Consider the following 26,516-nt stretch of genomic DNA (forward strand, 5'->3'; position numbering starts at 1 on the left):
CAACAACAACAACAACTTATTTGACTGGCTCAGTGGCTTCTCCCTAGCTCACATATCACCTAGCCCAGTGGGGGACGCCGAGGACATCTCAGTTGGCTGAAGGGTGAGGTGGGGGCAGGAAGTCAGAAGAGTAGGGAAGGTAAAGGGCCTCAAGATGCGGGGAGCTGCCTCCTTTCTCCTCTCTGAGATCCAGGCTTTGCCACTAGGCCCTGGGTCTTCGTGCAATTGCTCACTTTCTCACAGCTTCACTAAGGCTGTAGCTGGCCCTCACCTCCATTCCCACTCCCACACACGCTCACCCCCACCTCACTGCCTCACTGTTCTAACTTGTCTCGAACTTCTACTTGAATTTCTATTGGTTCTTTATCATCTGCTGCTTCCTGAAATATTTCAGTGTTGGCCAATTCTTTTTGGTGCAGTAAATCTTTATACTCCTTTGTACTCCTTTGATGCTTCAATCAAAGTCTATAACCAGGTAATTATTCGCTCTTGCATAGAACTTTTTGTCTAAAACATTAACGATTGTGGCTGACCAGCACAATCACGTTTTAGCATATGCCCCAATAAATATCCATACATGACCAGTGTTCAGTGCATTTGTCCATACCAATACTATGTCTTCTGCGTTATTAAGAACAGGTTCCCATTTATTATTTTCAAATAACTTTAGCCTGTATATCATCTTAACATGCCTTCTGTTTCATAAAATTATATTACTTTTTGGTATTGAGAGAGAATTGATTCATAGCTAACTCTTCAGTAGGTTTTAGAAAATGTAAATTGAACAGGAGGAAATGATACAACTTTTCTCATGGAGCAACTCATGAATTCAAACCAGCAGAACGGCACAATCTTTGAGTTTGCAGTATAACTCTCTATGCACTATTATTACCAGAGTTTTCCCTAAATTGTGGCTCACTGGCATTTATGGGTGTTTGACAATTTCCACTCAATATCCCACACACTACTAGTGCCCAGTGACTTTGTTCATACCAGTAGTCCAGCTTCCAGAACAGGAAACTTGACTGAGGACAATTCCCACAGTTCATATTTTAAAAACACTGTAAGATGTGAGAAATATCCTGTCAGCCATTCTATTCTAATAATACACTGTAATAACCTTTCACACAAAACCTATTAAAATGTCAATTTTTATTTAATTGAACAGCTTAATTTCATAAAAAATCTCCTCGAAGTGTAACTTTTACCCAAAATTGAGTCCATTGCCATCAAGTTGATTCTGACTCATAATCGCTGCTATAAAACTGAGCAGAACCATCCATGATGTATCCAATGCTGTAAATCTTTATGGGAGCAGACTACCTCATTACTTGCACACAGAGCATCTGATGGCTTGAAGATGCTACTAAACATTTTCTTAGAAACAGAAATCTTTAACCACAACACCACCAGAGCTCCTTCACTCTAATCTTTGTTGTTGTTGTTTTATTTTAAAAATTTTTTGTAGACAAAGTTTGAATATACTGTTTTTCACAGAAGATCCTTCCCATTTCCTGCAACCCACCCTTATGCAATACTTGTCCTTGTGGGATTGAGTTAGTTCACTCAGCATAATGCTCTCCAGTCCCTCCCAAGTTAGATAGTAATTTACAAAATGATTGCTCCTGTGTGCTGCATAGTATTCCATTATATGAATATACCACAACCTCTTTATCCATTTGTTTATGGTTGGACTTCTGGGCTGATACCATCTCATTCCAGTGGCAGTTGTGAATTTTAACAGGAGACGATGTAATAATGTTGGAGAGGATGTAGTTGGGTAGGAACTCTTTTACATTGTTGGTGGGATTGTACAATGTTACAACCACTTTGGAAGGCAGTTTGGTGCTTCTTCAAAAAGTTGAACTTGGAAATTTCATATGACCCATATATTTCGTTGCTTGGAATTTACCCCAAGAAAATGAGAACTGAAGCTCAAATGCAAGCTTGTGCACTAATGTTCATAGCAGCATTATTCATCATCGCAAGAACATGGAAACAGCCTGGATATCCAACCACTCTAATTTTAGTCCCAGTGAATATTTCACTGGTAGATTTTGAAATCATTCAATATTTTTGCCTTTGTAAAAGAGCCCCAGAAAAGTCTCTTTCCCGCTTCCTGACGATTTTATCAATTCGTAAGCATGAGGTCTTGGGTCACCAGCATGAAGTTGAACCAAGACACACAGTACTTCATCATCTTTATCTTGACTGAACAGCTGGAACAGTCTCTGAAAATTCCAGGTTAGATTTCTCATTGTCATCTTTGCCTTTTAGGTTTTTTTAAACATTCCTGAAATGAATTGAACAGGCTTGTTTATGGTCCTTTAAAGTTGAGAGGGCCAGCAGGGGACCCTATAGAATCAACTAACCTCAAATGGTCCTGTAGCAAGACCTTTGTTTCAACTTCATCAATATCTCCCTTATTCATTCCATTTTTTAGTAAACTTCTAAAGGTTTCTATTCTGCTGGGACAAGTCCCTTCGCGCTTCTGTTTTTTCCACCTTTTGTTTGCCCTATCAATATTTGTTTTATTCACTCCATTTAATAGTAACTACTTAAAGGTTTCACCCTGTTGGGCCATGTTCCTTGACACCGCCTTCTTCAATCTTTTCACTCTCCGTTGAGGATCAGCTTTCTTCCTCATTTGATTTCAGCATAACATTTTTTTTTTTAAATGACTCTGAGCCTGGAAGCTATATTAATGGTTAGCAAGCAAGAATCTAAACTTAACCTAGCATCAGGAGCTTCCCAAACACATCCCTTTACTAGGGGTCCTGTGATAACATAATCTGGTTTACACTAGCAAGAATCTAAGCTTGGTTCATGCCTTACATTCAGGGTAGCTACTAGAGGTAACAATAAACAAGAAATACTTCACTTTCTTCTTGCTGTTGCTTTGTATTTCTGTTGCATCCAGTGAACAGCTTGTTAGGTTCCTCTATCATTTCTATATAGCACATTCAAAATTTTCATTGAGGGTCTCATTGTTGTTATGTGCCATTGAGTCACTTGCGACTCATAGAGTCCCTGTGTACAAGAGTCCTAAACACCGCTCTATCCTGTGCCAACCTCACTATCTCAAACACTCATTCCCACCACTCCACTCACAGAATCGATCCATCTCATCGAGGGTCTTCTTCTCCTGTGCTGTCCTTCCACTCTCCCAAACATGATGTTCCTCTCCAAGAACCAGTCCCTCCTTGCAGCATGCCCAAAGTATGTCAGACGAAGCTTCAGAATCCTTGACTCCAAGGAGCATTCCACTTCACCTTCTCTAGGAAAAGCTTTTTGTTCTCCTAGCACTCCATGGTATATTCAACACTCTTCTCCAGCACAACAGCTCAAAGGTATCAATTCTCCTTCTATCATCCCTATTCACTGTCCAATTCTCCAATGCATAGCATGTAATTGCAAAGACTATAGTCTGGATCAGGCGCACCTTAGTCTCCAGCATGACTTTCCCAAGGCAAGTCATCTCTTGATGTTCTGGCTGCTGCTACCAAGAGTGTTGACTGTGGGTCCAAGTCAACGAAAACTGTTAACTATCTCCATCTCTTCACCATCCATACTGATGCTGCCAATTGGCCCAGTGGTGTGAATCTTTGTTCTATTGACGTTGAGCTTCAATCCATATTAAAAACTGCAATCCTTGACCTTCTGCAGCAAGCGCTTCAGGTCCTCCTCAGTTTCAGCAAGCAGGGTCGTGTCATCTGCATAACGCAGGTTGTTGATGATTCTTCCACCAATCCTGATACCACATTCCTCCTCGTAAAGCCCAGCGTCTTGGATGATGCAAATCTATATAATGTCTTTTACCCCTGAGGTTATTGAGTGTCAAAGGAATAGATCAGTAGATATTGCACAATAGTAGCACCTACTACATAGCTACCACATCATTTCACTGAACATGTTGATTAGGTATAGCCTGGCATCCATATCAAAGACATTAAAATTCCAAGACTTTTTAAAAGAAGGCTACGTCTAAGGGAGGATGAGTAAAACAAAACAAAATCTTGTATAAAGTGAACATAAACACCATAATTTCCCATTCTGCTTTCTTTTCCTTCCATAAATATTTATTGAGAAACCAACTGAAAAGCATCTTCCCAAAGATGCATTCCGTGACTTCTCAGTTTTAAATAAGGCCCTTGAAATTTGTTCTTCCCATTGCCCTTCCTTTTTTAGTATTATTATCACTGACCAAAATATAACATTTTATGTTTTCATGTTTATGCTCTGCCTCTTCTTTTAGAAATAAAAACTAATTAAGAGCAGAGACATGTCTATTTTACTCCCTGCCTTATCCATTTCTGAGAACACTGACTCTATTTATTAACTGAGTAATAAGTTTTTGTTGAATGAATGAATGAATGGGTAAAAAGAATGCCTTTAGGCACAAGAGGTAGATTGCTGAAATAGAAATGCACTCTACTCTTGTAATTAGCACTGTCAGTGGAAAAAAGAAACATTGAATAGGTATACAAATGTTCACTGAAATATCATTTACACAAACTCTAGGGAAGAAAAAAAATACAGGGTGGTAGGAATGTGCAAATATATATTGACCATTTGGAAAATTCAGATAATCCTTTGGAGAACTACCTATCTTTTAAAAAAAGTTGATAAAGTAAAAGTGGAGAGGAAAAATATTTCCACTAGAGGAAAATAATTCTAGTGGCCTAGTTGCAAGAAGCTGCACTGCAATCCTGAAGGCATGTGGTTCAAGAACTCCAGCTGCTCTCTGGGAGAAAGATGAGAAATCACCCTCTGTGCAATTAACTGCCTCTGAAAAGCTGTTGGAGGGTCAGCTATGGGTCGGTTCCAACTCTATAGTACACAACAACACAATGTATAAGTGGCATTTCAGAATATTATTGCGAACACTCTGACTATTAAATTGAATATTAGCACTCTTCTGTCAATTTGCTGTGCTGAGGTTATCTGGGTTTCTGTGATGCTCAAACTTTTACCACTGGGGTTTCAAAAGTCATAATAACTGTTCCTGTTGGACAGTGTTTAGTGGGAAGCAGAAATGGCATCCACTTCCTAAACTACATGTCTCTAGAAACCCTATGAACTTGGAGAAACTATAGTTATAGAAAGCCCTCAGGTCTTTTGTTCATGAAGTTGCTATGAGTCATTCATGACTCGATGGTAATCAGTCAATAACAACAACATGCAAGCTATACCTAAATCCAGAAGCTGTTATGCAAACAGAGCAGGGGAATATACAATGGATTAAAATCCAGAAAGATGTTTATTAACACTTGAACCTTTCCACAAGCATATTCCGTCTATATGCTGAACAAATAATTCAAGAAGTTGCACTATATGAAGAAACATGTGGCATCAGAATAGGAGGACATTGGGGAAGCAACGGAATGCTCCCAGGTGTTTTTGGGTGGGGAGAGCCAATAAGAATTCTTGATTATGGAGGAATGTGAAATGATGGAGCTCACTGAGTTTGAACCTTGCCTAAGTTTAAAATGCAGTTAGACTCTCCAGCCTGCAGCCTTCAGGCCTGGTTTTAATTGATTTTGGTCAAACATTCTTCTAAGTGGAATAACACTGGTCTGTCCATTTGCTGTACAGAGGTAACTCATGGTTACTGTGATTGTTGAACAATGTGACACTGATGTGTCAAATGCGATAATGGCTACCTATGGTGGACAGTGTTTGGTGGAGCTCCTTGATTAAAACAAGCTTGGAAGCAGGAGTGGCATCCATTTCTGAAATAACTTGCCTCTGGAAGCCCTTTGAACTTGGAAAAACGATGAAAGTTATACAAGTGTTCAGGTCTTTCATTCATAGGGTCACGATGAGTCATCTATGACTTGATGGCATTTAACAACATGGTGCTGATGCCCAAAGATTGAGTTACTGACAGTTCAACTCACTAGCAGCTGCACGAAGAAATGTCAGTCTCCTCTTATTAAGATTTACAGCCTTAGAAACACAATGAAGGTTTCTTATGACTCAGAACTGACTCTATGTCAGTGAGAGTAAGTGAGTGTTGAGTGCTGGTGTGAGTGTGAGTGTGTGGTGTTAGAATTTTTGAAAATGCCTTCTCCAGAGGCATAGTCTCCAACTGCCTCACCTGCAGACATATCATTCACTGTTGATCAGCATATTCTGCATCATCAATAACTATGGAGACAACATAGAGGGAAAGCCGGTCAGACTATGCAGAGACTTTGGGGAGGTATAGTCTGACAGAATCCTAGGGACAGAGCCAGAGTTAAAGCTTCTGATTACTGGAGAATTGAAGGAATAGCTGAGTTGTCATTACTGTGAGACAAAGTTTGCTGGATGATTGAGGAAACCAGAGGCTTCTTGCATTTGTGCTGCTGAACCGAACATGGACTTTTACTTGTTGACTGAGAAGTTGTCTGAACTAATTGAAGAATTGTCTTGCTGTTAATCTGGCTTGGAGCTGCTGTTCAGTAAGCCTGGACTTTTACTATATGATAACCTTTCCCTTTTCCATTCTGCAACCTATTTCCCTAATAAACCCCACCATTGTGAGTAAAGTCTGTGAGTAAATTTGCAATGAACATTGGGCTCAGTTATTAGTAGAAAAAGATGCAGGAGCGTGGGGGTCATGTCTGACCTTGTAGCTATTTGTTTAGTTGTTGTTGTTATGTGCCTTTGAGTCACTTGCAACTCATGGAGACCCTATGTGCAAGAGCCCTAAACCCTGGTCTATCCTGTGCCAAGCTCATTGTCTCTGCTACACCCACTCTCATTACCCCACTCATTGAATTGATCCGTCTCATTGATGGTCTTCCTCTCCTGCACTGTCCTTCCACTTTCCCAAACATGATGTCCTTCTCCAAGAACTGGTCCCCTCCTTGCAACATGCCCAAAGTATGCCGGATAAAGCTTCAGAATCCTTGCCCCAAGGAGTAACCCAGCTTCACCCTCTCCAGGATAAATCTGTTTGTTCTCCTAGCAGCCAATGGTATATTCAACACTCTTCTGCAGCACCACAGCTCAAAGGCATCAATTATCTTTCTATCATCCCTAGTCACTATCCAGCTTTCTGATACATAGCATGCAATTGCAAAGACTATGGCCTGGATCAAGCACACCTTAGTCTCCAGCTTGGCATCATTGCTCTTCAGTACTTTGTGAGGTCCCTGACAGCTGACTTCCCCAATGCAATTTGTCTCTTGATTTCCTGGCTGCTGGTACCAAGAGTGCTGGCTGTGGAGCCAAGTAAACGAAAACTGTTAACTATCTCAATCTCTCACCATACATAATAATGCTGACACCTGGCCCAGTGGTGAGAACCTATGCTTTCTTGATATTGAGCCTCAATTCATACTGAAGGCTGTGGCCCTTGACCTTCTGCAGAAAGTGCTTCAGATCCTCCTCAGTTTCCACTATCAGGGTTGTTTCATTTCCATAACGCAGGTTGTTGACAAATCTTTCACCATTCCTGATTACATATTTCTTCTTGTACAGCCCAGCATCCCAGATGATCTGTTCTGCAGAGAGATTGAAAAGCTATGGAGACAGAATTCATCCCTGGTAGACACCCTTCCCAATTATGAACCATGTAGTGTCTCCTTGCTCTGTTCTGATGACTGCCTCTTGGTTCAAACATAGGTTTCGCATGAGCGAAATCTTCTGGGATTCCCGTTCTTCTCAGAATCAGCCACAGCCTGTTGTGATCCACACTGTCAAAAGCCTTTGAGTATATTATTGATTGAGACAGTTTCTTTTTGTGGAGTTAATTGTGGTTGGGTTTGGCCTCCTCCACACTACCTTTGCTCCTTTTATAGTGTGTGTATTTGTGTGTGTGTGTGTGTGTGTGTGTGTATGTGTGTGTGTAGTTAATATAGAGAGGTATGGTGGCCTAGTGGTAAGAAGTTGTGGTACAATCCCAAAGACATGTGGTTTAAATCCACCAGCTGTTTGACTGGAGAAAAATGGTCAGTCTCTTCCCATGTGATATACTGTATCTGAAAACCTGTTGGAGGTTCAGAAGTGGGTCAGTTCTTACTCAATGGTACACAACAATAGTTAACATACACATCTAACTGTTGCTCTGATGATACAACTTTGCTAGCTGAAAGTGAGTAGGATGTAAGTACTTGCTAGAGAGGAACAAAGCTTAAAGCCTTCAATATGGATTCCATATCAACATCAAGGAAACAAAAATTATCACCATTGGACCTTAGACAACACTATGAAAGATAGAGAAAAGATAACAACTGTCAACTATGTCATCCAAAGTACTGAAGAGCAATGATGTCAGTCTAGAGACTAAGGTGTGCCTGATCAATCCCATGGTTTTTGCAATTACTTGTTATGCATCAGAAAGGTGGACAATGACTAGGATGATAGAAGGAGCATTGATGCCTTTGAGCTGTGGTGCTGGAGAAGAGTATTGAATATACCATAGACTGCTAGGAGAACAAACAAGTTCATCCTAGAAAGGGTGAGACTAGTCAGCTCCTTGGAGGCAAGGATTCTGAAGCTTCCTCCGGCATATTTTGGGAGGCACTGGAGGTTTGACAAAGGAGAGGTATTGGAGGGTTGACAAAGGAAAGGAAGACTCTGAAATAGGTGAATTGACACAGTGATTAAAGAAATGGGTTTGAGTGAGTTTGTAAAGTTGCCACAAGAAAGGACAGGTCTCAGATCTGCTGTTCATTGGATAGCTGAGTCATACTCAATTCAACAATATTAATAAGAAATTGATTCTATTTCTAGAAATAGGTATAGAAAGAACAGAATACTAGTAAATTACTATATTTTCACTCAACAGATGCAATTTAGTGGTCTATAGAACAAACTATGGTTAAATTATGTGCCTATTCTCTATTTCCTCAACAATAATACATTGAACATCTGTCAGTCAATGTATTAAAATTTTTGGAACAAAGATTAATAACTCAGTGTCCATTTTAAGAAATTTACAATTTGATTTGTGTTTCTATATGAAATATAGATGCAAAAGTACAGATTTGCAAAGAACACAATTAAACATTAAAGAAAAAGTAGTCTAGGCTATGCAATCAGGGAAAGCTGTCAAAGGGAAATGATAAATACAATTTTGAAAGTAAAGAGGGGAGAGGAAAAGAAGATTTCATAAGGAAAGTCTTGAAAATATGCATTTACATGAATAGCAGTGCCTCTTTGCCAGTTTGAATCCATTAGAGGCCTTATGAGGGAGAAAAAAAATCAGAAATATCCCATGTGATTTATAGCTCCTCAAAAAACTGCTGAAAGAACAACTACAAATTGGTTCCAATTCAACAGCAATATTGTTGAGGTTTGTTTTTGTGTTTTTTTTTTCAATGAAGAGATATTTTTTTAAAATTATCATGTAATAGGGATTCAAGAAGGTCAAGTAGTCTTCAATATGAATTAAAGTTTAACATCAAGAAGACAAAGATTTCCATCACTGGACCAATTGGGAGCACCATGATGGATCAAGAAGAGATTCAAGTTGTTAATAATTTCAGCTTGCTCAGCTCCACAATCAACACTCTTGGCACAGCAGTCAGGAAATCAACAGACCAATTTGCATTGGAGAAGTCTTCTGTTAGGGACCTCTCCAAAGTGCTAAAGAGCAATAATGTCTAGGGACTAAGGTGCATCTGATCCAGGCCGTTGTAGACACAATGACTTGCTAGGCGTCAGGGACCTGGACAATGACTAAGGATGCCTTTGAATTTTGGTGCTAGAGAAGAGTATTGAACATAACCTGAACCACTAGGTGAACAAGCAGGTCTATCTTGGAAAGACTGAAACTAAGTTTCTCTTTGGAGGTTAGGATTTTGAAGCTCTGTTTCACATATTTTGGGCACATGACCAGGAGGGACCATTTCTTAGAGAGGTACATCATGCTTGGAAACGTGGAGGGACAGAGTAGGAGAGGAAGATTCCAGGTGAAATGGACTGATATGGTAAATGGGGTAACAGGATAAGGTGTGGTGGAGTCAATGACAGTGACTCACAATAGGGTAGGACTCAGATCTATTGTATATGGTTGCTATGAGCCATGGATGACTCAATGGCACATAACAACAACAATAGGGATGTGATTAGATGCTTACTGATAGGTATGTGAAGTCTCAATGTGCTAATGATATGAAGCTTTTAATATAAGCAGCATAAAGTCAACCAATGAATGCATGTGATCTAGTTAGAAAAGGGGATACGAATTGTAGGGATGGGTTCACTCATATTACAGATGATATGAGGCTCAAGAGGTAGGAAGAACACAAACATAGAGGGCTTTGCATATCATAAGAACAAGCTGACACACTTTCTGTAAGTAACAGACTGTCAGGGAAAGATTTTCAGCTGTGAGCATTTAAACCTATCTCTGGGAATATGTAACTTCATGCCCCTGTTGCTGTTATGTACTGTTAAGTAAGAGCCAACTCAGAGCTGACTTCTCATGGGTTTTCAAAGATTATATACTGCACAAGAGGTTTGGGATTCCCCCCCCCCCATCTTTTCCCTTGGAACAGCTTGTGGGTGCGAATCATGTGCCTGTGGCAACATGACACCTTACCACCAGGCCACCATGTGAAGAGCTGGACTTTACTAAGAAGGCATCAGGATTGGAGAAATACTCATCAACAACCTGTGTTATGCAGATGATATGACCTTGCCTGTTGAAGGTAAGGAGACTTGAAGCACTTACTGAAGAAGGTCAAGACCATAGCCTTCAATATAGGTTGACTCTCATCATGAAAGAATAAAAATCCTGCCAACGAGCAGTATTGTGATAGAGAAAGAATTAAAATTGTTAAGGATTTCATCTTACTTATCCCGACAATCACTACTAGGAAATCACTTCAACAGATGAGTTACATTAGGAAAACTTGCTTTTAAGGATCTCTCCAGAGTGCTATAGAGCAATGATGCCAGCCTAAAGACTAAGTAAGGTATATCTGATCCAAAGTATGGTCATTTCAATTAGTTGTTATGCATCTGAAAGCTGGACTATAACCAAATATGGCAGAAAAATTAATGCCTTTAGGTTGTAATGACAAAGAAGAGTATTGATATCCTGCGGACAGACAAGAGAACAAACAGGTCTGTCCTGCATAAAGTGAAACCTAGGGGCTCCTTGGAGGCAGGGATGGTGAAACTCCACCTTACAAACTTTGAGCATGTTATCAGAAACCAGTCCTTGGAGAAGAATATCATGCTTGGAAAGATGGATGGATGGTCAGCCCAAGATAAAGATCATTGATGAGATGGACTGACATAGTAACTGTAGTAATGGGATTAAGTGTGTCAGAGATGGTAAGCTTTGCTCAGGATAGGGCAAGGTTCGACATCATAATTTAGAGAGGTCACTATAAGTCATAGTCAGATCAATGGCACATAACAACCATTGGGTCTATGGTGGGAAAACATTAAAAATGGCTTAAGACAAAAAAATGAGCAGTTATTATACTATTAAAGTGAATCAAAAGAAATACCAATCCTAATTGTTGCTGTTGTTATGTGCCATTGAGTCGCATGCGACTCATATTGACCCTATGTACAACCCTGAAACTTGTTCTACCCTGTGCCAACTTTATGTCTCTGACACACCTACCCTCATTACCACAGTAACTGTATCAATCCATCTCATCAATGGTCGCCTTTTCTTTCTCTGTCCCTCCACCCTTACAAGCGTAAGTCCCTCTCTCCAAAGACTGGTCCCTCCTTGCAACATGCCCAAGTATGTCAGTTGAAGCCTCAGAATCCTTGCTTCCAAGGAACAGCTTGCTTTCACCCTCTCTAGGACAAACCTGTTTATTCTCCTGGCAGACCATGGTACATTCTACACTCTTCTCCAGCATCACAGCTCAGAGGAATCAGTTCTCTTTATATCATCCCCAGTCATTGTCCAATTCTCTTATGCATAGCAAGCAATCGTGAAGACTATGACCTGGATCAGGCACACTTTAGACTCCACACTGACGTTGTTGCTGTCCAGTACTCTGGAGAGGTCCCCGACGGCTGACGTTTCCAATTTGTCTCTTGATTTCCTGGCTGCTGGTACCAAGATTCTCGATTGTGGAGCCAAGCAACTAAAGCTGTTAATAATTTCAATCTCTTCACCATCTGTCATGATTCTGTCATTCAACCCAGTGGTGAGAATCTTTGTTTTCTTGATGTTCAGCTTCAATCCACATTGATGGCTGCAGTCCTTGACCTTCTGCAGCAATTCAGGTCCTCCTCAGTTTCAGGAAGCACAGTTGTGTCATCTTTATAACGCAGGTTGTTTATGAATCTTCCTCCAATGCTGAAGCCACATTCCTCCTCACACAGCCCACCCTCCAAGATGGTATGTTCTGCATATAGATTGAAAAGGTATGGAAACAGAATATATCCTTGGCATACACCCTTCCTGGTTTTGAACCATACAATGTCTCCTTTGTTCTGTTCTGACCACTGCCTCCTGGTCCAAGTATAGGCTTCACATGAGCAGAATCAAATATTCTGGGATTCCCATTCTCCTCAGAGTCAGCCATAGTTTGTTGAGAAATCAAGAAATTAAGGAGGTGAACAGAAGATTTCAAAGGGTAACCTGAGAAGACAAAAATCAGAAAATAAAAAGGCCCAACTCAGCATTTCTTAAGCAGAAGGAATTGAAGAAAAAATTAAAGCCATGAGTTACAATACTTAAGGATGCTTTTGACAGAATATTAAATGATCCAAAAGGCATTAAAAGAAGATGGAAGGACTATACAGAGTCACTGTACAGAAGAAATTGCCTGACACAGAGAATTTCATGAAATAATAAATGAGCAAGAGCCTGTGGCAATGAAGAAAGATGTTCAAGTTGCTCTGAAAGAATTGGCAAGAAACAAGGCTCTAGGAATTGTCAGCATACCAATTGACATATTTCAACAGGCGGATGCTGCCCTGTAAGTGCTCATTAAGTTGTGCCAAGAAATCTGGAGGACAACCACCTGGCCAGCTGACTGGAAGAGATAGATATTTGTTCCCATTCCCAAGAAAGATGATCCAACAGAGTGTGGAACTTATTAAACAATATCATTAATATCACATGCAAGCAAGACTATGCTGAAAATTATCCAAAAATTACTAGAACAGCACATCAACAGAAAACTTCCAGATGTGCAGGCTGTGTTTAGAAGAGGCTGTGGTACTAGTTATATTACAGCTAATGTTAAATGGATCTTGGCTGAAAGCAGCAAGTACCAGAAGAATGTCTATGTTTCATTGACTGTGCAAAATGCTAATAATGAAAATAAAGTGAGCAGAATAAATTAAAATGTACTTAACACAAAAAATAAGATCTTTAGAATTTACTAAATATTAAGAGCAGTTGGTTTTAGAGGAGAAAAGTAGTCAAGAATCATTTCAAATTATCTGATTAGAAGGACTAAGTGGCTGGTAATGCCATTAAGCAATAAAGTGAGTATTTAGACTCAATGGGAAAAACAGATTAATAAGGACAAAAGAAACTGAATTTACTCTTGGAATTGTTGAGTTTTACATGACCCTCAGACGTCCAACTAGTCAGTTGATGTAATGGTTTAAAAATATAGCTGCAAATTCTTTGATTCTTCTTTTACAGTGTTATGAAAAGTATTATAGTATTGGGGGGGCTTCTCAGTTTGTGGTGAAATTTTAAAACCTTGTTTATATGTTTACATGCAATCACATATATTAGAATAATGGCCTGGAATTATTTTATTATTTTGATTAGTGATTTTCTAAAATTCTCATATATTGCTTCAGTCCTGAGATTTAAAAATTAATAACATTACTTGAGCCATAAATAAGAAATATCAATATTTTTTGCAAGTGCTTTTTATATGCTACATTTGTCCAGTGGTCTTTGGCAGGGATATAAACAATTCACCAGAGGGTTTATATTGCTGAACATCGTTCTAATATATCATATTATTTCTTACTGGACAGTAAAGCATGTTGTAAATTAAGAAAGAACATAGAATTTGAAGTTATAGAAAGCTTTATCGAACCTCTGCCCTCTTCTTAATGATAGTAGCTACCATCATTTTTATTGAGAATCTGTTGTAGGCCAAGCTTTTCACATATGAGTCGGAATCTTCTTCAAAGTAGTGTAGCTATTAACTTCCCAGTTTTACATATGAAGATAAAGCTTGAGAGATGTTAAATAACCCCACAAGGTCACGACATAACAAGTATGGCATCTGGATTTAGATGTGACTGATTGTAGAATAGGTAATAAGAACTTGAATTTGCACTTTAAATACATTTCTGAAATTCCAATTAGAAAACGTTTTCAAAAGATTCTTAAGACAAAAAGGATGTGGTCATGAGACAATGGTCTAAAGGAAAACATTAATAGTAAAAATAGAGAAAAGATTAGATTAAAAATATAACTATAAGATAACATAAACAGGACTCTGAATGAATGTGAGGAGAGGTTTGAGGAGGAAAAATCATGAAATGTTATTTTATATGGCCTAATTTGAGTGATTTCAGTTAAGATGAATCGTTGATTTGTTCTAGCCCTCCACTAATAGATATGGGGCTTGGTCAAGTGTGACTTATTTGCTTTACGTCTCAAACTCTGTAGCAGTAATAGAAATACAGAATTGTTTTGGCAACATCTTGTTGTTGTAGTTGTGTACCATCAAGTCAGAACTGACCCTCTGGCAGGTTTTCAGAGGCAATAATTGAATGGGAGGAGATTTCCCATCCTTCTCCCTCAGAGCAGCTGGTGGCCTCGAACCTGATGTTTGTGGGATTGTAGTGCAGCTTGGAAGCAGGAGTGGCACTTTCCACTTCTGAAATAGCTTGCCTTCAGAAACTCTATGAATGTGGAGAAGCGATGAAAATTATACAAGCGTTCAGGTCTTTCATTCATAGGATCGTTATGAGTTGTCTACAACTCGATGACACTTAACAGCAACAACAATAGTGCAGCTTCTTGCCTCTAGGCCACCAGAGCTCTCTGAAACATATGATTGTTTTGATAACTGCATTATAGTATACCAAACTGTATATTCCTTAGAGAAAGCATTTAATTTATTCCACATACACAGAGACATATAAATCATGTATACATGTATAAGTACATTCACATATAATTATCCCAAATAATTATTGCATTTTTTTTTCTGACTTTGGTATCCTATGTGCATTAAAGTAGAACTAAGGTCACAGGGTTTTAAATGGTTAAATTTTCAGAAGTTGTTGCCAAGACCTTCATGTTAAGCAATTCTGGTGGCTTAAACTCTAAACTTTTGATTATTGTTGTTGTTATGTGCTATTGAGCCACTTGTGACTCATAGCAACCCTATGTACAACAGCCCTAAACCATGCTCTATCTGGTGCCAATCTTATTGTCTCCTACACACCTATTCCCATTACCCCAGTGATGGAATTAATCCATTTTATTGAGGATCTTCCTCTCCTGCGCTGTCCCTTTACCCTCCCAAGCATGAAGTCCATCTCCAAGGACTGGTCCCTCCTTGCGACATGTCCAAAGTATGTCAGACAAAGCTTCACAATCCTTGCTTCTAAGGAGCAGCCTGGCTTCACCCTCACCAGGATGAACTTGTTTGTTCTCCTAGCAGTCCATGGTATATTCAATACTCTTCTCCAGCACCACAGCTCAAAGGCATCAACTCTCCTTCCATCATTCCTAGTTAGTGATCAGCAGTCAAGAATGTTAATCATTTGTACTTTCCAGTAAACTAATTCATATCTGACCAACTAGTGGGTTTTCAGAGAGAGTTGATCACATTGGAGGAGACTGTTCATCTTCTCCCTTGTTGTTTTTATGTGCTGTCGAGTCACTTGCGACTCATAGCGACCCTTTGTACGACAGCCCTAAACCCTGCTTTATCCTGTGCCAATTGCACTGCCTCTGACACACCCATCCTGATTGCCCCAGTCACTGAATCGATCCACCTCATGGAGGGTCTTCCCCTCTTGCACCATCCCTCTACCCTCCCAAGCATGATGTCCCTCTCCATGGACCTGTCCTTCCTTACAACATGTCCAAAGTATGTCAGATGAAGTCCCAGAATCCTTGTCTCCAAGGAGCAACCTGTTTTAACCCTCTCCAGGATGAATCTGTTTGTTTCCTTGGCAGTCCATGGTATATTCAATACTCTTCTCCAGCACCGCAGCTCAAAGGCATCAATTCTCCTTCTATCCTTCCTAATCATCCAACTCTCTGATGCATAACAAGTGATTGCAAAGACCGTAGACTGTATCAGACACACCTTAGGCTCCAGAGTGACACCATTGCTCTTCAGTACCCTGGAGAGGTCCCTAACAGCAGACTTTCCCATCGTAATATGGTTTGTTGACTTCCTGGCTGTTGGTGTCAAGAGTGTTGACCATGGAGTCAAACAGACTAAAGTTGTTGACAATCTTAATTTCTTCACTCTCTATCCTGATGCTGCCAATTGGTCCAGTGGTGAGAATCTTTGTCTTTATAAGCTAATGGATTTGAATCATGTACTTTTGGGTTGGCGGTACAATTCCTCACCACTAGGCCATTAGAGCTTCATTACATAACAGGTGCTTAATAAGCACAAGCTCTTTTTTACAAGTCATTTTAAGAGGCAAGACTTCTTGCACAAATATAATTCTAAAAAGGTGTTTTTTCATGTTATCTTCTCTGTAAGAATGAAAGTTTCTTTGGTGCCAATGAGCTAATATTACTTTACCTAATTTCATTGTAAATTACAGATGAACATGAAGAAAAGATAATATACACAAAATCACTCACTGATCTAGTGGTTCATTTTGAAATACTTCCTCTTATCCTCAGACCAGTTTAGTTAACAAAATTTGGTTGAATAAACTAGGTAATTCAACTCCAATCAAATTTTAATTCAATATAGAAGATTCTTGGGAGGTAACTATCTGTTGGTGAAAATTTATTGAAACATTTAATGAATTCATTCTTCCTTCTCCTCCGCTCTCATTCTTCAGTTATTTTTTACTGGCTGAAAACAGTGGAAACTGATGACTGTAAGACTTCATTACTTTTACAGAATACACTATAGTACATTTACTATAAATAATTCACACCATACTACACTTGTCAAAAAGAATGAACGAAGTATATATCATGGAACAGGAGCCTTGTTTTTTATTGTTTTTGCCTACTTACTCACTAATTCTCTAACTTCAGCTCCCTGTCACAGTGGATTAGAGTAGTTCTGCTGTATACAAATATTGTATTCTGGGTAATTAGATATTGGGATAGGAGCCTCTGTAAATTACTTTAACTGGTGTCAGTACTGAAGCAAATAAGAAGTTTTTAGTTCTGCTTCTACTTTGGGTTATTTTCTGACCCTAAACAGCCTGACAAAAAGGAGTGCTTTTCTTTGTCAAAGGGAGCCTTTTCAAATATAACTGCCAGACACACTATTGAGCAATGTGTTCAATTCTAATTGGCTGAGATCTTTTCAATTCGGCAGTTTCATCTTTAATGCAATGGATGTAAGATTATGTGGAGGTCTTTTCAATGGTTTTTCCATACCGGTGATTAGGGCAGAGGATTTGAACATAAGCAGGCTGCTAGCTATTTCTTCTGGCCAATTTAAATTGATTCATAGAAGTCCTTTGTACCCTAGGGAAAGGGCAGAACAAATCCAAGTGAGTGAGACAGCTATCGCTACACTTTTAGATGGAATAGTAGAAAAAATAAGGGGGGTTCAGGGAGAGGAAACACTGTAAAATTGGAGCTCAGGGCAGCTTGGCATAGAAATATTGAAACTTAACTGATAGCATTGTACATTGATTCGGGGTCACCAGAAAAAAAATTATTTCCAAGATTGGTTGAGTCCCCTTTAGGTTAAAAGGGCTATGTAAATAGAATATTTTCCCCCCTATTTGATTCCACAGGATACCATGATGAGTAAACTTTTCCTTTTTTCTTTTTTAACTTTGAAATATTTCCAAAAGAGAATATAAACAACCTTCCTGTACTCAGAATATCCATTTATGCGTTACATCAGAATAGAAGAAGAGGAGCCACGTAAAAATTTGTTGTGAAAGAGGTGGAAAATTTGGCTGAGATCAATGGTCAAATATGGCAAAGGGTAGATGACTAAAATGAACGATTCGAATTAGACACTTCCCTAAATAGTCTTTCTTTCAAATATATTAGTCATGATAGTTATGAAGTTCCTTGCTGTTTATGCTTATAAGGAGAGGATTCAGACCAAGACAAACCATAATAGGGACCATCCTACTTTATTCTGATCTTAACGGGAAAATTCAAAGTGAAGTTTTCTTGGTTCCTGAACATCTCCAAATTGTTCAGGGAAACTCTGTATGCCACATCAATTAATGTGCTGACTGCTTTTCTGAAGAAAAAAGAGAGCATGTCTATGCAAACCAAACAGACATTGTGCAGTGTTGACAATATAGTAACAAGGCCATCTCCATCCTCCCAGAGTACATGAAAACAATGCAACATTTCTCCACCCAGAGAAAAACTGCAACAATTTAATTTTGTTGGTTTGACTTGATTTGCCCTAGAACATATGCAAAACATCCATCTGTCTCCTGGGTGCTAACATTCAACTTGTTAAAATTCATAGCAATAATGAAATGCAGCACTGATGCCTGGCGCATTAGTTGAACAAATAAGGGTGACAAATATGGCATATGTTTTGGAGACCAGTGGGCAAGTCCCCTAAGCGAGAAGATTTTTGTTGTTGCTATTTATTGTATGGTAGGAAATCTTAGGAGCATGTACAATGATCGATTGTTTCATAAAATATAGAATTACACACACACACAATAAATAAGTAAAAATAAAAACTACTTTCAACTATCACTCTCAATCAACTGAAAACAAACAAAACCAACTTCTGTGAAGTCTAGCTTCAGCTGCTATTTCTGAGCTGCCTTCCGGAAGACTAATGCTTTGTAAACAGTCTTCCTTTGAAACTGTAATTTCTTGAGAGATGCTGTCTGTGAATCACCTGAATAAATTCACTGTGTTGATAAGGAGAACTCAATAAGGCCTCCTGAGACGGCAAAATATGTAAAATTTTATATTCAAATAGAGAGTCACCTAGATTATATTTTTTATACAAAGTAGAACCTTTGTATCTAACAGAAGTGAATCAATGTATCTATAAAAGATCATGCTTATGAATGCTGATAGCAGCATTATTCTTAATGACCAAAAATTGTAAACTATCCAGATGCCCATGAATAGTAGAATTGTATATAAATATGATAGCAGAGTCATAAAGCAACATACTGTGTATCAGTAAGTACAAGCAACCTATACCTATCTGCAACAATATGGATAGCTCTCAGGAATAGTTGGACAACAAAAGCTGGACACAAAGCACTGAGTATATCACAGCATTCCCATTATATTAAACTGTGGGGGAAAACCAAAACTAAGGTCTACCACAAGAAACGAATGTCTACCCTTTTGGGGTATAGATCGTAAGATTATATATATGGGCGTCTAGATGCTGACAGCACCTAGTTTTCTCATTTAGTCTTTAAGTATGTTCTGTTTGTGAAGTTATTGACTTGTATACCACAACATTAGCAAATGTGTGAGAGTGTGCATTTTCATATACTATTTAAGTTTTAAATAATTATTACAGACTTATGTTTAACTCCTTCACTAATGTCTCTTAACGTGTACTCAACTAGCTCTGACCTTAACTTTTCCACGTGCTTGACTATATGCTTATAACAGGACCTTGTTTCCAATCATTAAGCTCCATCCGTCCTCTCATTATGGACTTTCAGATTCTACTTCAGGCAGAAAAGCATTCAGACCAGCTGGGCCAGCTTAGAAAATCTTCCAGTACTGTAATTGCCCTGTGCAATATGGCCTTCTAGGATTCCAGCATTAAAGTTAGCAAAACTATTTTCTTACCAGCTGTTCCACAGTAGAGGAATAGGCAATCTCATCCTGTGCGATTAACTGCCTCTGAAAACCCACTGGAGGGTCAGCAATGGGTCAGTTCCAACTTGATGGCACATAACAACGACAATGTAATCTAAACATCCTAAATAACTAACGAATGTTTCAAAATTTACAAAGATCCTTAAATTTCTGCCATAGTTTACAGTATTTGTGTATTATATTTCAATAGTATGTACCTCACTTGAGAGTTAAAACATTTCTAAATAACAGCAAGATGCCTTCACATTCTTTTCTATTGAAAACCACAGCCCTGTTCTGAAGGTGCCCTCAATGTCTCTGACACAACTACCCCCATAACTCCAGTTGCTGTGTCAATCCATCTCATCTGGGGTCTTCCTCTCCTTCTCTGTCCCCTCCACCTTTCCAAGCATGATATTCTTCTCCAAGGATTGATCCATCCTGTCACACCCAAAGTATGTGACACAAAGGTTCAAAATCCTTGCCTCTAAGGAGGGACTTGGTTTAACCCTCCCCAAGAAAGACAGACCTCTTTTTTTCCCCTTTTCTTAGCAATCCATGTCAATACTCTTCTCCAGCAGCACAACTCAAAGGCATCAATTATTCTGTTATTTTTAGTCATTGATGCACAGCAAGTAATAGCAAACATCATGGTTTGAATTAGGCACACTTTAATCCCTAGACTAACATCATTACTCTTTAGGACTTTGGAGAGGTCCCTAACAGCACACTTCCCCAAAGCAATCCATCTTTTGATTTCCTGACTGATGGTATCAGAAGTACAAAGAAAGTATTGATTTATTCTAGTTATTGTTCCCCTCTACACATATCATCTCACTTAATTTTACAGTCATATAAAGCAGGAGGGACGTGGTTTGAGGCCACCAGCTGCTCCATGGAAGAAGGGTGAGCAACCTTCTCCTGTGTGATTAGCTGGCTCTGAATAGCCGATAGAGGGTCAGCTATGAGTCTGCTATGACTCTACGGTAAACAACAACAACATAAAGCAGGAATTGTTAACATTCACATTTTTCAAGTGAAGACACTGTAACTCAGGAAGCTTATGTAAATTGGAAAAGATCAAAGAACATATACATGCCTTGATTTAAGCCTAAATGTTCTCACATAGAGCCTGAGCTCCTAATATTTGGAACTCGTTTAAGGGCAGAGTTAAACACAAACTTCTGAATTTCTCCTATTTTCCCAGTGCAAGCATTGTGAGTAGAATTAAATTTAATTCCTTTCCCATTTTCCCATTTGCATTTATTTTGTTTCATTTTTTCATTTGTGTCTACATCTAAATTTTCCACATAAAATATGAAGAATAGCTCTAAGTCTAGTCAAAGAAGTAACTAAATGCACTCCCTTCATTACCTGTCATCATTTTTTCCCCCTTTAGTACCTAAAACTGAGATAGCCCATTCCCATTTCAAAGTGCAAATACAGAGAATGCCTTCAGCTCATGTGCAGTCAGGAGTTAGTTGCCTTCTCTAATGATGGTCTATTGGACTCTTTGATCCTAGTCCCTAGAGGCTTAAACACAATCTACAGAGGAAGTGGGAGTATACAAGTCATGAAAGCAAAGGAATTATTGATGCATTGAAATAATCTATGCACACAGTTCAGTGTATCACTACAGAGGCACGATGATTAAAAATATACCTTTTTCATAAGCCCACATCAAACATGTCTGCTCATCTTTTTCGCCACTAGACCTGCTGGGATCACAAGCTACCAGATTCATATCAGCTCCATTATCCAGTAAGAACTGAACCAGGCGGATGTGACCGTGGTAACAAGCAGAGTGTAGTCCTATGATAGAAAGAACAAAAGAAAGAAAAAGAAAAATTGAATTTCAACTTCCAAAAGACAATCATCACTACATAATAGTATCATTGCTAGTAGCCTAAAGTGACAATTTATTTTCTTGATAAATAATTAATTTTATTTTTGAATAAATAAGGTAATACCTTATGCCAAAGATGTCTTTTATTCTAATAAATTCTTTACAGGAATTCTCACATGACTAAAATTTCTAGCATTTGCATACTTACTATAAAAGTATTAAGATAAAATATATTTACACAAAAAAAGAACGAACACTCTATTTCTCTGAGGGTAGGGTGATGCAATCAGTTTGTCTTTGCTGTGACCATAAAGATCACTCACTCACTGCTGTTGAGCTGTTGCCAGTACACACTGACCATCCATCAGCTTTCTGAGACTGTAAATCAGAATGGGAGCAGACGGCCCATCTTTCTCCTGTGAAGTGACTAATGGATTGAAACCGCCAGAGAACCATGGCCTTTGGGTTAGCAGTGCAATTTACTACAGATTACTGGTCTTTTCAGTCACTTGCTATGCATCTGAGAGCTAAAGAGTGAATAAAGATGGCAGAAAAGAATTTATGCCTTTGAGCTACAGTGTTAGAGAAAAGTAGTGCATGCCTAATGGATTATCAAAAGAATAAATAGATCTATGTTGGCGAAAGCACAGCCAGAGTGCTCCTTAGAGGCAAAGATGCAGAAGTTTCATCTCTCATACTTTGGACATGTTTTTAGGAGGGTCCATTTTCTGGAAAGGAACACCAAAATTGACAAAGTGATGGGTCAGTGAAAGAGAGAAGGACCACCAATGAGATGAATTAACACAGTGACTGAAGCAATTGACACAGTGACTGAAGCAGTGCACTCAAGTGTATCAGGGAAAATGAAGATGGCACAAAAAAAAGGACAGGTTTCCGAGCCATTGATCATAGGGTTGTTATGAGTTGTACTCAATTCAGTGGTATCTAACAACAACATTATCATTCCTCTCAGCAATAAAAAGGATACAAAGAAATTGAGCAAAAGTCAAAACAACGGTGTTTTTTGTGTCATCATCATGTATCATCAATTCTAAATTATTCCATTTTATGAACTTCCCATTCTTACAGGATTTGAAAAGCACTGCTGACGCTGTAGAAAGACATTCAATTCCTAGTGAAAAGGTCAGATGTTTGCACCTACCAGTCATTCTAAAGGAGAAACATGAGGCAGTGCTTCTATAAAGAGTTAGAGCTTTGGAAAATCTATGGACAGTTTTATTCTATCTTACAGAAATGTTGAGTAATGCAGACAATTCAGTGGCAGTGAGTTATTAGTTGGCTTGAAGGAACCCTGATGGTACAATGAGTACTAAGCTGCTTAATGAACAATCAACAGTCTGAACCCATCAACCAGTTAATGGGGAAAGAAGAGATAGGCTGCTCATTAAAGATGTATTGTCTTGCAAACATCACCGAGGTAGTTCTAGTTTGTTGTACGGGGAGATGAGTTGAAATTAACTCCACAGCAGAGGGGTATTTCCTCCTCTCTTCACAGCATTGTCCCTGAGAGATGATTTACATCATAAAGTGTGGGATGTTCTTACCAGTGTGCCCATCTCTTCCTTGGTGGTTGATACTTAGAACATTCTGATCAAGAAGAAATTTCACCAGGTCAATGTCTTTGCCATAAGTACAAGCACTGCAAAAAATTACAACACAAAGAAGATAGACTACCATGATTCATTCAGATGAACTCACCAAGATGCTGCTGTGTATGTTAGAGTGTCTAAGAGAAGGGGGGGGGGCAGAACGAGGTAATGAAAAATAAGCAAAGTATTTTCATAATAAAGAAAAATGTATGAATGTTGCTATTATAATGTGTTATTGAGTAAAAAATCAACTAAATCTTACCTGACCCTCCAACAGGTTTTCAGAAACACTGAATCACGCAGGAGGAGATTGCACATCTTTCTTCTTGAGAGTAGTTGGTGGATTCAAACAGAATGCGTTTGGTTTTAGCAGTTCAAATTCTTATGACTAAGCCTCCAGACCTCCCTCAATGTACCAGTGAAGTAGTCAATTCTTAAAGTCCTCACATGAAAGAACAGAGCCCTTTAAATCTACTATTTCCTTATTAAGCATTTCACCTGAGATTTAATGATTTCTTTTTAATTTTTGTTTTATGATGTTTTGTTTACAAAGTTGGTATACATTGTATTTCACACTATTCTTCATTCACATTGTGTTTTATACAATCATTCCCATTCCTTGTTGTTGTTGTTATGTGCCGTCAAGACATTTGCGACCTATAGCGACCCTATGTACAACAGCCCTAAACCCTGCTCTATCCCTCGCCAATCTCACTGGCTCTGACATGCCTATCCCCATTACCCCAGTGATGGAATCAATCCATCTCATCGAGGGTCTTCCTCTCCTGTGCTGTCCCTCCACCTTCCCAAGCATAACGGACCTATCCAAGGGACTGGTCCCACCTGGCAACATGTCCAAAGTATGGCAGACAAAGCCTCAGAATCCTTGCCTTCAAAGAGTAGCCTGGCTTCACCCTCTCCGGGATTAACCTGTTTGTTCTCCTACCAGTCCAGGTATATTCAATACTCTTCTCCAGCACCAAAGCACAAAGGCATCAACTCTCCTTCTATCATCCCTAGTCATTCATTGTCCAGCATTTTTAAAAATTAATCATCATTAGACGACTCCCACCTTGTCCTTTCATGTGCTAACTGGATCTTCCCGATTTCTTTTACTCCCTCCTTCCACCCACCAAAACATGCAACTCTGTGGTTTCACTCCTACCCATTCTTACTCTTCTGCTCCCACCGCTCCCCACCTTGGGTCCCCATACATGTTTTACTAATTGCGCTTCTGTTTTTATAATAATTGTCTTATTCAGTAAGGGAAAACTTTAAATATTTCAAGAAATGTTTGAGATTTTTATAGTAGTACCTAGGAATTACAATAAAATGATAAAATTCAAGGCAATCCTGAGAGATTTGTTGAAATATAGGCACAAAAATCTGAAACTATTTCTCATAAAAGTGTTTGTGGTCTTTTTTATTATTTTCTTGGTCAGTGAGTAAGATCTGACTGTTGTTGTTAAGTGTCGTCGAGTCGCAGGCGACTCATAGCGACACTATGAAGGAGAGTCCTTGACGCTTGGATGCCTTTCATCCTCTCTCCAAGTTCATAGGGTTTCCAGAGGCAAGCTATTATGGAAGTGAATGCCACTCCTCCTTCCACACTTGTTTAATCAGGGAGCTCCACCCCACTCTCAGTCCGCATTGGGTAGCCAACCATTAATGAATTTGACACATCCGTGTCACAGGGTTCAGCCTCACAGCAACAACAAGTGACCATGGGGACGGCAACTTGTACACCAGGGCTATACAACCTAGAGGAATGTCTGAACAAAAACAATTAAAGACTGTCCTGAGGGCCGCAAAATAAAAGTCACCCACCTTTGTCTTGGTCACATCGTTTTCTCTTCACTGGGCCAGCTGATCACTCTCTCTCTTTCTCTTTCTCTACTTTACCTTTTTTTATAAAGAACACTGGTGATCCAGTAACAATCCAGATTGAACTACTATGCCTATTATTCACAAGCCAAGAGATTCCAGAGAATCCCTTGAGTTTTAGTTTTACTGCTTATAACATAATAATCAGTTATAACTTCTCTGCCTGTGTCATAGTGTTACTGATATTCTCAAGTGAAATAATGTTTATGTAAGTACATAATTACAAGCAGTAGAAGATTGCTCACGGTCAGCTCTTTCAAGTTAGAAGGTAGGTTTTGGTGGAAAAAATTAGTATAAGACTAAAAATAACGCTGCTATAGATTAATGCTTGAAAAGGTAGAGAGTCAGTAAAAGAGGGAAAGAACCTCAACATAATGACTACAACATTAGGCTTGAATATATCAGGAATCATGAGGATGGCACAGGATAAGACAAGCTTCAGATCTGTTGTTCATAGAGTCACTGAGTCATGGGCAACATGAAGGCACTGAACAACAACACAGATGAATTTTACAACTAGATTTGTTGAAATTGTTGTTGTTGTTATGTGCCATTGAGTCACTTGTAACTCATAGTGACCCTGTGTACAATAACTCAGAACTCTGCTCTTTCCTGAGCCAGTCTCACTGTGTCTGACACATCTACACTGATTATCTCTGTTACCGTGTCAATACATCTTATCCAGGGTCTTCCTCTCCAGTGTTGTCCCCTCAAGCATGATGTCATTCTTCAGGGACAGGTCCTTCTTGGTCATGTGCCCAAAGTGTGTGAGACAAAGCTTCAAAGTCCTTGCCTCAAAGGAGCAGTATGGTTTTACCCTCTCTAGAATAAACCTGTTTGTTCTCTTGGCAGCCCATGGTATGTTCAACATTTCTCCAGCACCACAACTCAAAGGCATCAATTCTTATTCTGTCATTCTTGGTCATTGTCCAATTCTCTGATGCATAGTAAGTCATTGCAAAGATCATGGCCTAAATCAGGTGCAACTTAGTCTCTAGATTACATCGTTGCTCTTCAGCACTTTTGAGAGGTCTCTGACAACAGCCCTCACGAGAGAAATTAATTTTTTTTATTTCTTAACTGCTGGTGCTAAGAATGTTGAATGTAGAGCCATGCAAGCTAAAATTGTTAACAACCTCAAACTCTTCTCCATCTATCTGTTTTCGTTGTTGTTATGCGCCATCGAGTCGCTTACGACTCATAGCGACCCTATGTACAACAGCCCTAAACTCTGCTCTGACCTGTGCCAGTCGCACTGTCTCTGACACTCCCATACCGATTATCCCAGTCACTGAATCAATCC

At 39.1% G+C, this 26,516-nt stretch overlaps 1 protein-coding gene across 1 annotated transcript in view; it reads right to left on the reverse strand.

Moving 5' to 3' along the window:
- Positions 1–26,516, reverse strand: part of TNNI3K (TNNI3 interacting kinase) — a 617,968-nt gene that overhangs the window by 420,712 nt on the left and 170,740 nt on the right. Inside the window, exons 10-13 of the mRNA XM_006902367.1 lie at positions 23,285–23,379; positions 21,519–21,685; positions 19,633–19,671; positions 7,148–7,187 (exon numbers count right to left, since the gene is read on the reverse strand). Of these exons, the coding sequence (XP_006902429.1) occupies positions 7,148–7,187; positions 19,633–19,671; positions 21,519–21,685; positions 23,285–23,379 (341 nt within the window). The remainder of the gene's footprint in view (positions 1–7,147; positions 7,188–19,632; positions 19,672–21,518; positions 21,686–23,284; positions 23,380–26,516) is intronic.

Source organism: Elephantulus edwardii, unplaced genomic scaffold (genome assembly GCF_000299155.1).
Source record: "Elephantulus edwardii isolate Elephantulus edwardi_28Jun2011 unplaced genomic scaffold, EleEdw1.0 scaffold00398, whole genome shotgun sequence".
In the NCBI taxonomy this organism is placed as follows: domain Eukaryota; kingdom Metazoa; phylum Chordata; class Mammalia; order Macroscelidea; family Macroscelididae; genus Elephantulus; species Elephantulus edwardii.